The sequence below is a fragment of the Musa acuminata genome, chromosome BXJ2-6 (genome assembly GCF_036884655.1).
Source record: "Musa acuminata AAA Group cultivar baxijiao chromosome BXJ2-6, Cavendish_Baxijiao_AAA, whole genome shotgun sequence".
NCBI lineage: Eukaryota > Viridiplantae > Streptophyta > Magnoliopsida > Zingiberales > Musaceae > Musa > Musa acuminata.
In genome coordinates, this window is record NC_088343.1 from 41,975,455 (window position 1) to 41,989,967 (window position 14,513).

Sequence of the window (14,513 nt, forward strand, 5' to 3'; positions counted from 1 at the left end):
AATAGTCCGGATTTGGGCTCGATAAATAGCCATAGAAGGGGTCTGCTGGCCGTGATCGAACCGAATCTAAATTCCCAACCCTCGTTGCCACAAAAGCCTTTTAAATGCCCCGCCTCGCTCACATGAGTCGGCGCCTCCCGTTGCGATCGTTGGTCGCTCCACCGGAGCTCCTCGCCCTCGGTTTCTTGAATCGTAACCCTAACCCTAATTACTATTCTTCCGATCGCCTGCCGGCGTGCTACTCCTCTTTATGGCGTCCTCTTCCTCCTCTGGGAGCGATGGCGGCGATGCCTTCGACGCGGATATGGAGGCCCTGCGGCGAGCCTGCGCGCTCACTGGCGCCGACCCCGCCGACGTAGGTGGTGCCAACTTGGATTCTGACTCTGATTCCGGAAGCGACGATGCAGGCCTCCTTCGTCGTCTGCAGGAACGGTTCTCTTCGCCCTCCCTAGCCGTCGATTCCTTTTCCTTGGTCAAGCACCTGTCTGTTCTCGCGCCGATGGATCTTGATGATGAGGATGATTTCGAAACCCTTCGAGCCATCCAGCGGAGATTTACTCAGTACAATAGCGGTAAGAGTCACCGCCCTTTCGAATCTGTGGCTGGATTACTTGTTTTAGATCTTCTTGTCGGTGAATATGCAATGTGGCGTCGCCGCCCTTGTTTATATTATGATTACTTGGTAATTTTTTTAAAAAATTAATTCATTTTTGCGTTTGCCTGATGCTATGGTTTACTTTGTATGTTGGCTATATATCAAGAAGAACAGAGATTGCGATGCACCTTACCAAATGAATAATTTCAGTCTGAAAATCAAACGAACTGCTACAAGCATTCTTTTGTTAATTTTAATGGGACTCTGACCAACCAGACTAAGCACATCTATTATGAGATTAGTAGATACTAACTTACGACTCCTACCACATTTCTAATTGTCAAGAAATGATTACCTCCTATTAGTGGTGTAAACTGATGGATCAGATTAGGGTGGATTCATCTGATTGCAAGTTGAATTTGCTGGACAACAATTGTCTGTTTGAATCAATATTTCACTGATTATTGGACAGATCTTTTGAAAATGTCTAGGTTGGTAAAATCTGATATGATCATTGGAAGTTGTCTTTGAAAAAGATCTATTATACTTTTAGTGCTTCAAATTTAGAACTTTGGCCATTTGACCTTCAGATCTGGCTTTTATCCACAAAATAACTGGCTCAAATGTATCGAAAGCCATAGGTGTTTTTTCTTCTATGATTGGTAACATGAAGGTCATACAACCAAGGTCGACCTAAAAGAATGTGGGCAATATCTATCGGTAGGTTGTCACAGTAAATTTCATCTTGGTAATCGCCCATTTAGATTGGTACTAGGCATCTTTCGATCACGAGTAAAGTGGTTTCGTTAACCCAAGCTACTTTTAATGAGGTCGGAAGGTAGTAGTCTTTTGATAGCAAATTTTGAGACTACGTTCATAGTGCTACCCAAGGATTGAAATATCGTACCGTACCGGAGTTTCGATCTTCTCTCGGTACGGTACGGTATTGCATACCGAGCGGTATATCGTTCGATATATATATATATATATATATATATATATATATATATATATATATATATATATATATATATATAATTTTTTTTTAAAAATGTGCGACGTCGTCAACCTAGGCGGGGCGATGGTGTGTGTGTGTGTGTGTGTGTGTGTGTGTGTATATATATATATATATATAAATAAAAAATACTGTCCGGTAGCGAGCGATCCGCGTATCGGTTTACTGTCGGACTGGTACGTACCGCTCGTATCGGACGGTATTATTCGAAACTATATACCTTGATGCTACCCCCCATCTATAACTAATTTGCAAGTTCTTTCCCCACTTCGGATGAAAGTATGTAAGATACATGTCCTCTTCCATTTATTGCAATCACTAGTAGTAGAGAGAATAATGTGGACAACATTAACATGAGCATCCTTAATTTCTAGTTCGTTTTCATCACCTGAGTAGGCTTTGGGTTCAACTACTTAGTCTACTTTTTCGATTTGATCCTGTGATTCTTATTTTAAGATAAGGGTACGTTGAGGATAACGAGAGGCAATGTGACCTTTATTATGGCAATAATGACATTAGATTGAAGACGAATTAGTTTAAGAATCAATACTTGAATGAGTTGGACAATTCATGGTTGGGTCAGGATTGTTGCTAGTTGTGGGATTTTTTACTTGACAAAGCCACTACATGGTGTAGATTGGGTACTAGTTCTGTTGTCAAGAGACTGAGATGATACTCGACGAATTGGATAAAGTTTGATATACTTCTCAATCTCAAGGGCTCGTCGGGAAGCTTCCTCCATGGTGTCAGGGAAACTAAGGGAGACTTCCCGTTGGATCTCAAACCTCAACCCATTAATAAATATTCGAACAGTGATGATTTGTTCTTCTTTTATTTCACACTTAAGTAAAGTTCCTCAAATTGGGTCAAATACTCTACCTCATTCGAATTCAATTATTTAAGATTTAACAATTGTTAACCAATTGGCTTCAAAAGTAGGTTGGTAAATATATATTTTTTTAAGTTTTTATTTCATGACTTTCTATTGAGTGATGGGAGGCTCTCGACGGTGTTCAAGACTACATTGGACATATTGTCAATATTTCCTAGCGGGCTCTACTAGTTTTATTTTTGCAAATAATACATGTTCAATGTCAATCAGGTTGTTAATTGTTGCAATGCACAAGGTGGAAATGTAATATTCAAATGGTTCTCACTTTTTTTCCTCACTTTTTGTTTTGTTTTATTTTTTATTTTTAGACAACTTTTAAGGGTTCAAATTCTAGTGGTACTATAGTTGTAGCTAATGGGGAGAGAGAGATGGGGAGAGAGAGGGTGATAAATAGGGAAAAAAAAGAGAAAAAAGAGAACCACAATCTAATGAAATATATGAATTTTCTTTTCGATAAAAAATATTAATAAAGTTTTCAAAAAATTTACCCAGCACTAAGAGCTATGTGGTCCACTAATTTTGTAGGGACAATCGCCCTAAAGTCCAACTCCACACGTAAGGGGTTGACGTTAGAGGTGTAAGGATCCTTGAGTGATCAAAGCTTTCATTGCTAGTTAGAACCCAATGGGGTATAGGGCAAGTTTCTTAATGGCTCTTAATGGGCTCTGATACCAAACTGATGTAGAATAATAGAGTAGGGAAGTAGAGAAAGGGGAAGAGAAAGAAGGAGAAGTGTGAGATACGAGAGGAAAGTAAGAGACTAGAGAAGATATAATTCTTGTCATTCCAATCTGAAGTGTTTGATCTATTAACAAGCTCCACTATTTATAGGGGTTTAGGAGGTTTGGTACAATTAACAAAGACAATGATTCCCAATATTAATCTCCTAAGGAATCTATATGTCTTTTAGAAATCCAAAATGTGACTTCTGGGACACCTAAATAGTAAATGAGTACACTTAATACAATAGTACACTTAATACAAAAGGAGTCCGATCAAAAGACTTTACAATTTTCAACACAACTCTTAGAATTTCTAGGCCAACTAATAGATGAATTTTTTATTGATTTTTTTCTTAGAATAAACTTTTATGAAATCCTTTCTAAGGCTAGATGGTTCTCTATCACATTTCTTCATTACTACTAAATTACATGTTTTGTTAGACCGAATGCAAAACTGGAGCACCCAACCTACATGAAAAAAAATCCTTTCTCATTGATCCTTTTCATTGTCTTTTTTTTTCCTCTTTTATTCTTATTCTCTCCTTATCTCTCTTAATTTTATACTTGTTTTTCTGCTTTATGGTTGTTAGAGTTGATATTTTTAGTTATATTCTTATTACATATGTCACTCATGTTCTCTCTCTGTTACAAATTTCCTGCAGATCCTCTGAGAGAGAAACCTGAGAAAATTCTAGAAGAACCTGAGATGGTTGTCAATGATGATGTATGTGGGCCAGAAACACCTAATAGATCTACAGAATTGAGCAAAGAGCATGGCTACAGTCACACTGAACCACACTTTCCAGAGCATGAAGCATGGAGTTCAAATGTTAAGGATTTGACATCTTCTAAGTTTCCCAAGTCTGCTCACAATTTTGTTAATGCTCTTAAGAAGAACAGATCATGTCAGAAGTTCATTAGGAGGAAGCTACTAGAAATTGAAGCAAAGATTGAGAAGAATAAAGAACTGAAGGAACGTATTAAATGTCTTATGGACTTTCAAGTTGCCTGTAAAAGGAAAGTGGCAAATATTTTATATCAAAAGAAGGATCCTCGTATCACGTTAATATCTTTGAAGAGGTCCACATCTGAAAAGTCATCAAAGGTAGAGATCTTATCTGGCAGTTCTACATTTTGAAACACATGTTTGGTATACATCCCTTGATTGTATTTCTGTAACATGTAACTATAGCCTTTACATGCTCATAGATTATATATGGGGGCCTTTCTGTACACCTACTGCCTGTATGTATGCAGTGCTAGGAAAAAAATTTGCTTTCATAAATAGCATGTTTTCAAGCTTAGGCCCAGCTCAGGCTCGGCCAGTTCACAACAATAAAGAGCCAAATCTGAAGCTGAATTATATGTATGTATGATTAATGAGCTGAGTGCAAACAAGCCCATGATCGTCAGGTTTGGCCCGACTTGGGTTTGTTCTAACAGATATTTATATTATATATATTTACAGCATTTTCTGAAACATTAAATCTCATCTAATGGGATTTAACTGGGCCTAAGTGAAATGTGGGGCTGAGCGCTGATTATTTAATATCTGCTTGTTAGATTTTAGTTCAATGATTTGGGCTTACCCTCAAACCAATATAAAGTGACTAAGAGGACATTTAATATAATAAGTTGCCACATGACAATATCTTAATGTTTCTATTTTAGTTTTTTAAATTGCTCAAGAATAAGAAAAATAAAGTGAGTAGAAAATGGAATAGTGATCAACTTTTGATTTTAATTGAAGATTAAAAATCTTGATTGAAGATGTTATCTTTGCAAGGAAGTTTGATCGTTTGATGAGGATGGAAGTCTATCATCTAGATATATCATAAAAAAAGTAACTTTTTCATTTATCAAATCCAGTGATTTAAAAAGCGCTAGACATCAAAAAGTGCCAAGATCCCAAAATGCTCGAGGTGTTAGGTGCTCGTCAAAGTGAAGCGAGACGCTCTAAAATATTAAAATATAAAAATATATAATATAATTGATAAATATTATTAGGAGGGGGAGAAAAATAGCCTTTAGGAGGGAGAGAAAAAGTCATCGACAGTTGAACTTTTAGACGACAACGATGGCGACGGAGAAAGCTGTGGATGGCAACAACAACAGTAGTGAAAGCTGCGGATGGCAACGACATGGGCGAAGGAAACTTCAGAGGTGTCCGTTAGTGGCGAAGGAAACTGTAGTCCTCTCCCTCGACGGTGGAAGGAGTTGCACACAGAAGCAACGACAACGGAAGGAAGCTGCGGACAAAGGTTAGGCTGTCGAACACGTCCGTCGACGACAGAGGAAGCCTCGGCCTGCTACGTCTATGGTGAAGGCAATGGCAGAAAGCGTTGGTAGCAAAGGCAAAAGTTGCACTAGGGTTGATGTCTCGAGGTCATGCGAGGGTGCGAGGGATGGCTTTTGCAGGTAAGAAGCTAGTTGGTTCAATCGAACCAACTAGCTACTACTTCATTTGAATCAGGCGCTTGCCCGAAGCGCCTGGGTTTAGGTGAGTGCCCAGGTGGTACCTCATTGAAGCGCGCTACCTGGTCCACCATTGAGGTGCTCGGGCTTCGTCTTGCCTCACCCGAGCACCAGGGTGCCTATTTAAACCACTGATCAAATCTATAAAATTATTTTCTGCGAAGAAGGATAAAGTAGTTGATTTATATTCATTTTTTTAAATTTTGTATTCTTATTTTCTTGAAATTGGGGAGCCTATAGAAAGGGTAAAGGGATTGTAATTGCTTTATGAATAAATGAATATGAATGAATAATTATTTTTTCCACATTAAGTATGTGCAAATGGTGTGAAGCCACATCTTTATTCCTGAAGGTGTGATTCCACTGATTACATGTGAGATGTTTAGAGGTATGATTTCATTCCTGAGAGTTTTTCATTGAGCTAGAGTCTGATAGTTTTGTCTATTATCTTTTTTATTATTCTTTCTCTATTCTCAAATTAAAAAAAGATAATTTATATGCACATAATGAACTTGTCCTACTTCAATCTCTAACCTCAACTGCAGTCTTACAGTGAGCAACTTTGCCACCATGGATTATCCTTCTGATTGACCACTAGGCATTGTTGGTTAATAAGACTGATAAGGTCACCAGTGAATTAGAATTTTTTTTTCTTCCTGTTGGAATTTTATATGACTGTTGTGCTGTCTATTCATAATTTGTTTGGGTTCAGAATTTACATAATGGGAGAAGTTTGGCAAAGACATTGTTTAAAATAGGTATTGGTAGGATTTATGGTGCATTTGTTTGGTTTAACTATGATAAGTTTTGAGGATCAATTATTGTGATTCTTCTTGTACTGTATGCCAGTAGGCTTCCCTCTTTATCATCAAGGACTAGATGATGCATCCTTTGTACAGTGAAATAATTCAGTAATGAATAAGCTTGTCTTTGTAAAAAAAAAAAGACAATCCAAGGAACACAATGATTATAATTATTTTTTTTGTATGGTGTTGTAAATATATGAAGCACCACTTGGAAGTCTTAAGCAGACTAGACATAACTAGATTATATTGTCATTGATTATCTTGCATCTATCTTAGTTGTCTTTTTATTGATTCTGTATTTATGAACATAATTATTACAACTTCCATAAAGATGTGGTGCTGGGTGCTACTAATAAATTTCTTATATACAATTTTATTACCATCATGTTTTTTATTACACTAACATATAGTTGTTGAATCCTCATGGATGGCGTCAGACATGCTATCAGTTCTTTCTTTCTCTAGTTGCTACTTGTTTTCTTCTTTTAAACTGTTATTGCCTTTAGTTGTTTGTTTTAGAAATAAATTTACATTGGCTGACAAGTATGTCTGGATGCAGACGACTTTGAAGAAGGTTCCTGCCTCATATATTGGTCCAAATGAGAACTCCCATGTTTCAAAGTATAAAATGGTACTTAAAAGATTTCCCATCTCACTTAGTAAGCAGCCATGGTCAAACATCGAGAAAGAGAATCTTGTGAAGGGAATAAAGCAACAGTACCAAGAGATGCTGATTTTGAACTCAATGAATATGGAAAGGTATGTATTTACTTTTGAGGTTGCCTTTCTTCCTAGTTTATTTTCTGTATTTGCTCTGATGACCTTAAATCTACACGAAGGCTTTCAACCAAAGTATTCTGCGGGTTGAGGTTACTGGAAAAATTTTCTTTAACATTGTTTTTGAGGCATTTGAACTTTTTCTAATCATTTTTATCTCACATGCAGTGACGCAGAGGGCATCACAGATTCAAATTTAATGTCTGCAATAACACTCAGTGATCCTGAGTTCACACCTGAAAAAATTAGATCTTTCATACCATTAGTAAATTGGAATCGGTTGGCCTCAATGTATGCCATGGGCCGTGCTGGTGCAGAATGTGAAGCAAGGTATAATTTTACTTAAAATGAGGTATTCTATATTTCAGTATATTAGCATCATTTATACATTCTAATGCTTATCTGTCATATATTATTTGCTTATTAATGGTTCAATTTACTTGCATTGTTTAGCCTTGTACCTTCAACTGTTGCTTTTCTTTACAATCCGTTCAAATATGTCCTGATATAGGCTATGACAAGACAGGCTTTTGACAATTTATCGGACAATCTAACCTGGAAATACTTACCGTAGTTGATTTTGCCATTCTCCAATTTCCTTCTCCCGATACATTCCACCATTAGAGTCTGAGTAACAATACGAAATTCAATGACCTGCATTAATTTACAAGTTCAACTAGTTGTTGAGATTGGTATCAGACCAAAATTTAAAACATTTTATATAATTATAAAGTATGTAGCAGTTTTCATATAAAAAATGATAAGAAAAAATCCACAAGCTTTAGGTTGCTCCTTAAGCCCAAAGCAAGAAGGGTAGTGAATGGGTGGCATTGGCAGCAAGCAGGCAGCATGTAGTTGCGAGCAAACATAAAGTAGTTTGAACAACAAGGTGAGCAACAAAGTAAATCCTCAGCTAATCCCCTCTTCCAGTCACCCCTTCCTCCTTCGATCACCCATGTCCACCTTCTCTTTCTTTCTCTTTCCCCTTCCACTTCTTCTCTCATTTATCTTCTTTCCCATTTTATTCTCTATTTCTTAATTCAATGGATGGCTACAATAATACTATGTTGGATGATAAAGAATCTATGCCGGAATTGGCTGGAATCTAATCTGGATCGCTGGAATCGCCTTATTATCTAAAATCAGCTAATTCTTGCAACTCTTTTTGATCAATATTGGTCATTTCCCAACTATTTGATATTTTGCCTGAGGAATTAGGATTTTCTTTATGAGTGGTTGATCTGGATCCAAATAGACTGTTCCATATTGGAACTGACTCAATGTGAGAGCGACGGGAATATCAATTACTTATTACTTAAGGTTGGTGGAGAAGCCTAATTGTTTAAAGGTTTTTTACTTCATAGTTGTGTTCTCTCCTGCATATGCATGTCTAAGTGTTATGCACTGGAGTATGTCTGGCCTGATCTTGAAATCTGATGTGGAAGGTCTGATGCATGAATAAGTACCGTGTGACTTTGTCCAGTACATTGTTTGACAATAAGATTGATGTACAGATTTTCTAAAGCCCTTTCCTTTGCAGAAATGTTTATCCACTAAGATAGACAAGTCATTAAGTACTGATGCTTGTGGTATTAGCTTTTAATTATGACAACATTGTTCACTAGTGTAGTTATAAATTAGTTAAGTGATTATTAGTATGTAGCCAATCTCTATGAAAGTTAGAGGCATGTGTATCGCTTTGATCCTAGCCAGCCTGTATAATTTTGCTTCCTTTCTTAGAATTTGGCACTGTAAACTTCCACACTGTGTCAGTCTTGCTAAGAAGCTGTATTTAGGAGTTTGGATGGTTGCTAGATGAAGCTAAATTGAGCCAATAATTGTTTAGTTAGACTTCTTTGTATGTTGCATTTGAATATTTATTTCTTTGATCTGTAACTAGTTTACTATTCTAATGTGTCTTATTATGCAGATATTTTTTTAGTGGGTATGCTAATTTTATTTCTCCAAATTGCCTCATCATTCTCAAGGGTGACGGCACTTTTAATCTTTGCATTCATTTCATGTTTTCTTCAGGTGGTTGAACTGTGAAGATCTCATGAAGAGCCGATAAATGTTTCATTAGACTTCTTTGTATGTCACATTTGAATATGAATTTCTTTGGTCTGTAACAAAACCACCGCTCTAATATGTATTTTATTATGCAGATGGTTTTTTGCATGGTTGTGCCAATTTTATTTCTCTGCCTCATCATTTTCACAGTTGAAGGCACATCTAATCTTTATTTTATCTTTTCTTCAGGTGGTTGAACTGTGAAGATTCCATGATTAATCACAGTCCTTGGACAGTAATGGAGGATAAGAAGCTTTTGTTTATCGTTCAAGAAAGGGGCATTTACAATTGGATAGATATTTCAATCACATTGGGTACACATAGAACACCATTCCAATGCTTAGTACGTTACCAACGGAGCCTTAATCCTCATATTCTGAATAAGGACTGGACAGAAGATGAAGATGCAAAGCTTCGTGTGGCTGTGGAGTACTATGGCGATAACTGGCAGATGGTCGCTTCTTGTCTAGAAAGCCGTGTAGGTCCTCAGTGTTCTAATAGGTAAGTCATTTCTAAGTGCTTTCTTTGTTGATTTCTCGGATTAATTAGTTAATTTGTTGGAAGAACAATGACCAACGGACAGTTGTATCTAGGTACAGACAAAGGAGCAGCCTAGGTTCCTAAGTCCACAAATGAAAAATTATACTTGCAAAACATTCTTATCTATGCATATCAAATGGATAAAAAATTCAGCAATATCAATGACATAGAATATGTTTTGATTTGATCAATAATATAAAAGTATCAGATCAAGTAAACTTCTTGTATGTAGTCATACAACAGTGTCTATCAGTGTCAAGCGTTTTGATGATTGTTGAAGTAGTTTGGTTGGTACTTCTATGCATAAATGCTTTTTATTGCATTCATTTTGTTTTAGTTTGTTGGGCACACAAATTTTATCTAAATCTTTATTTTTTTTAAATTATCACTTGTTTTTACATAGTAGATAATTTTGAATGATCTTCAACTTTGTAGCCTCCATGATTGATTTTGAAGTGACAGGATTAAAGTCTTAGTTCTCCTGATTGGATTGTAACTCAATACTATAGAATAACTAAGTTGAAGAAATTGATCTATCATGTATCAGATGAGCTGCAGTTCTTTTATGTTAATTGTACAAAATATTGGCATAAATAAGGTACTACTATTTGTTAGTACACCATCCTAGGAACCATGCTATGCATATGCAATAAAAAAGGCTTTTGTTTTCCAATTGATGATAGTACACTCAAAGAGTTTTTATATAGCCTTGACGAACTTCACGCAGTTGTTTAATTGTGATAGTATTTGCCATTTGGCATTAATGCTTTGTTATGGGCTTTTGATGACACAACTGGCATAAGTAAATATATTATTTTCTAGCAAATGCAGTAGTGACAGCCTGGGAACTGCTAATGGATGCAACTTTCTAGTAGTATGATATGCTAACTAGTTGGATTACCATTAATTGGTTATATACTTCCTTTTTGGACATTGAGATTTATGAAGGGTGATAGCTATTTGAATTCAGGGGTTATGTTTCCAGTGACACTTCTTGGATATGTTATTTTCTAGGAATTGTTATATATTCATTTGTGGACTGGACGGTCATACAGATTGTAGTTGGTGTAATCAAGGTTTGTAAGACTGCCTGATACAGTATGGTACGTATAGTATTTACTGGTCTGACAGCCTACCAGTATGGAGACCAGGGTAAACCGGATGGTACACCCAATGCATGGCTTGTACCATCTAGTACAGGACCAGTGCCATGCAGTATGCCCAGTATAGGGCTTGTACCGCCCAGTACAGGATGGTACAGGCCCTGTACTGGATATTTTGCCTTTTGTTTTTTCAGTTTTCCAAGGTTTTTTTCTGAAACTCGGTATATACCGGCATACTAACACTTGGTACACTGGTATGGACCATTGTAGAACTAGTCTGAACCCTGACTCGTATAGTTCCGGTATATGAAATTGTGAACATTGAGTCTAGTATATCCTTCCCGTAACATGAAACCTATGACCTCTCTGTTGCAGGTGGAACAAAACTCTTAACCCTGAGAGGAAGAAAGTGGGAAGATGGTCTGTGGACGAAGATAAACGGCTGAAAGTAGCAGTGATGCTTTTTGGGGCCAAAAACTGGAACAAGATAGCTTGGTTTGCCCCTGGTCGCACACAAGTTCAGTGTCGAGAAAGGTAGCAGCATAATTTTCTTTACCTCCAGATAAGACTAATTTATAATGTCTGTTTGATTCCAAGTTGCTCTCTCTGGTGACAGGTGGCATAACTGTTTGGATCCAACCCTAAATTTAAAACCGTGGACTGCAGAAGAGGATGCCAAGCTGTTGGATGCAAGAGCGATGCATGGAAATTGTTGGTCGAAAATTGCTGCCTGCATACCTCCACGTACTGATAACCAATGTAGGAGGTATGATCATGATGCATTCCTACTATTTCACCTTCAAAGACCTCTGTTGCTTGAAATGATGTTTTATGTTCTGAGTCTTCTGACTCATGGCTTCTTGTGATTCTATAGTACCTGATTTTCTTGTGACTCAAAGATAATACTTTAAATTCTGGGTATACAGACGATGGAAGATTCTGCTTCCAGGAGAATTGATTTCGCTTCAAGCTGCAGCACAGATAAAGAAGACTGCACTTATATCTAACTTTGTAGACCGAGAAAGTGAGCGACCAGCAATAGGTCCAAATGACTTTACACCACTAATTAATTCTAATACTATGTTTGACAAAATTGGTGGTGCAAAAGTTAGGAAGAAAAGGCAAAGGTACTGTTCTTTGGACATACATTGGTTTTCTTTGGGTTATTCTGTCTTCATTCCCTTGTTCTTAGTTCTTAATTATATATGTTTATTAAGCCTTGAAGAGTTTGCATATATTCACCTTGAAAATATTATGATCTGATTAGGTTATTATTTTAATATTTAGTTTTCTTTTATGACCAACTGGACAGTGAGAATCAACCAAATAAGTCCAGAAAGAAGCCCAGAAGAGTTTCAATGGAGGATCAGGAGACAAATTGTTGCACTGATGACCTGGCTCTTCCACCAAGCATAGAATCGAATCCTACCAGTAGTCTGGGCATTAGCAGGCCAGGGAATAAAAGATTGAGGTATGATTAAGACACTAGATTTTATGATCATATTTTATATAAGATTGTGCTTTCGTATTCAAATTATTCTATATCCTTATAATTTTTATTTGTCTTTTGTTTCTTTATCAATATTTCAGGGATGATAGACCAAGAAATCCAAGAGTTAAATCCAGAATACATCTTAAGGAGAATTCAACAAAGGATTGCATGACAAACACATCATCTGTTGTAGCTCCAGCAGATATGTCACTTGTAGTTGCTATAAATTCGAACGCTACAGAAAGTATGAACATCAGCAAGGCAATGGATAAAAGGTTGAGGTGATGTGGATCGACATACTGAGCATTGGGGTAGCAGAGTGGAATGTATCATCTTTAAACGTATGCTGACAGTATCTGTTAAACGATCTTTTTTCACAGTAAAAATGAACAGAACATGTGGATCAAGTCCAGATTTCCTATTGAGGAGAATTCAACAGCAGATGGCCTAGCAAAATTTTCAGTTGATATAGCTTCTGATGATTCACCCCTTGCCTTATATATGAATAACACTTCCGCTAGGAACTTCAGAAGGCAAAGGAATATAGCAAGGTTCTACTGACTAATTATTCTTGGCATGTTATTCTCTAACATTTTGCTCCTTATTAATATGTCACTCTGTCGATGCTGCAGAGTTAATACATTAAAAAGCCAGGGGTTAGATCCAGAAGCTCATTTCATGAAAATTCTGTAGCAGATGGCACACTGAATTATTCAGCTGAAGTAGTTAATGCTGTTTATTTCTCTACCCCTGTGATTTTGTATAATTCTGAGAATGATTATATAGAAGGAATAAGGAAGAAAGATTCAAGGCTTATGGAGTAAGAGACTCAGGATTCTGCTATATTGTTATGTTATTTGTAATTGTGCGTACTGCCTACTAATTTATTTTTGGAAATTTACAGTGATAATTAGCCGCAGATGTCTAAAGCTGAAGCAGAAAGATCTCTAGAGGAAAATCTTACAGCACTTGGCATGGTCAATGCTTCTACTGAACCTGTTCCTTCTGATGTACATTTATCACCAAGTACAGAGGCTAATACTCATGCTACGGAGAGCATTAGTGACCTAAGTAAGAAAACCTGAAGGTGAGGAGGATCAAATCTTTATTAAACGTTCGGCTTACTGATATAGCATCTCTTGTAGTTTGGCTAAATTAATTATTCAAAAATGGCATAGCATCTCTTGTAGTTACTGAAGAGGACACACGAACTGCCGAGGATTCATTTAAGGTAAGAGCTGTGTGTGGTGCTGGTGATGATAATTATTCAAAAGTGCTTGCTAACTGTAACAGTACAGTCTGTGGAGGCAAGTTAGATGAAGACCTACTGATTACTGATGAGAGGGTTGTTCTGTTCAGGAATGCAATGGATAAAGTAGTAGGCTTTCTTGATGATTACTGATTCTGGATTATCTAAACTACTCAAAGACCACTCTGCAGAATCCCTTGTTCAGTATTATCACAGACAACGCAACACTATATATTCTGTATTTTGTTAGGTATGGGAATCCTTGAGCCGTCTCTCTTGCCTCCATGCTTATATACGACATAAAGCTTCAGTTATACAAACCAGGTAGAGAATTTCTACTGGCCTGTTGAGTCTTTGCTTGTAATCAACACTGGATTCAAGCATTTGCTTTCTACACATATAAAAAGTGTTTTGGACTAGGAACTGATATTTGCTCAGTTGCATGCAGGCAGGATAGATGGAACACCACCCTCTATACGTTCCCCTATTTGATTTGCTTCTACACAAGTTTGCTATTTAGGTACGTCTATAGGTATGGACAAAGCTGCGCATGTAATGGAATTTTGCAAACTCAGAGGCTATTTTTGTCTTTATAATTATTTTTCTTGAAGTGATGACCTTTGTCTGTGATCTTTTCTTGATGAGATCTAGCAAAAAACGCAAAAGGAAACTCATGTTATTGGTTTCTTTCCAATTGTTTGGTGTACTGAGTCATGATTTTATTAGAGCCACATTTTTTTTATGTTCCTTTCATTTGTTCCCATTTGTTGATGAATG

General features: G+C 36.9%; 1 protein-coding gene across 8 annotated transcripts; it reads left to right on the forward strand.

Moving 5' to 3' along the window:
- Window positions 1-67: 67 nt before the first annotated feature.
- Window positions 68-14,430, forward strand: LOC135581378 (uncharacterized). Of its 8 annotated transcripts, none has more exons than XM_065114529.1 (16): window positions 68-572; window positions 3,887-4,329; window positions 7,065-7,264; window positions 7,451-7,612; window positions 9,542-9,853; window positions 11,371-11,529; window positions 11,612-11,761; window positions 11,922-12,122; window positions 12,308-12,466; window positions 12,586-12,762; window positions 12,868-13,038; window positions 13,120-13,307; window positions 13,392-13,574; window positions 13,666-13,718; window positions 13,847-14,060; window positions 14,185-14,430. In XM_065114529.1, exons 1-12 carry the CDS (start codon window positions 251-253, stop codon window positions 13,178-13,180), a joined length of 2,517 nt encoding a protein of 838 aa, XP_064970601.1. In that variant the 5' UTR covers window positions 68-250; the 3' UTR covers window positions 13,181-13,307; window positions 13,392-13,574; window positions 13,666-13,718; window positions 13,847-14,060; window positions 14,185-14,430. The 8 variants fall into 8 exon arrangements, with proteins under 8 accessions (XP_064970601.1, XP_064970602.1, XP_064970598.1 ...); XM_065114530.1 differs by having other exon boundaries at window positions 13,678-13,718; XM_065114526.1 differs by having other exon boundaries at window positions 13,392-13,718.
- Window positions 14,431-14,513: the final 83 nt, after the last annotated feature.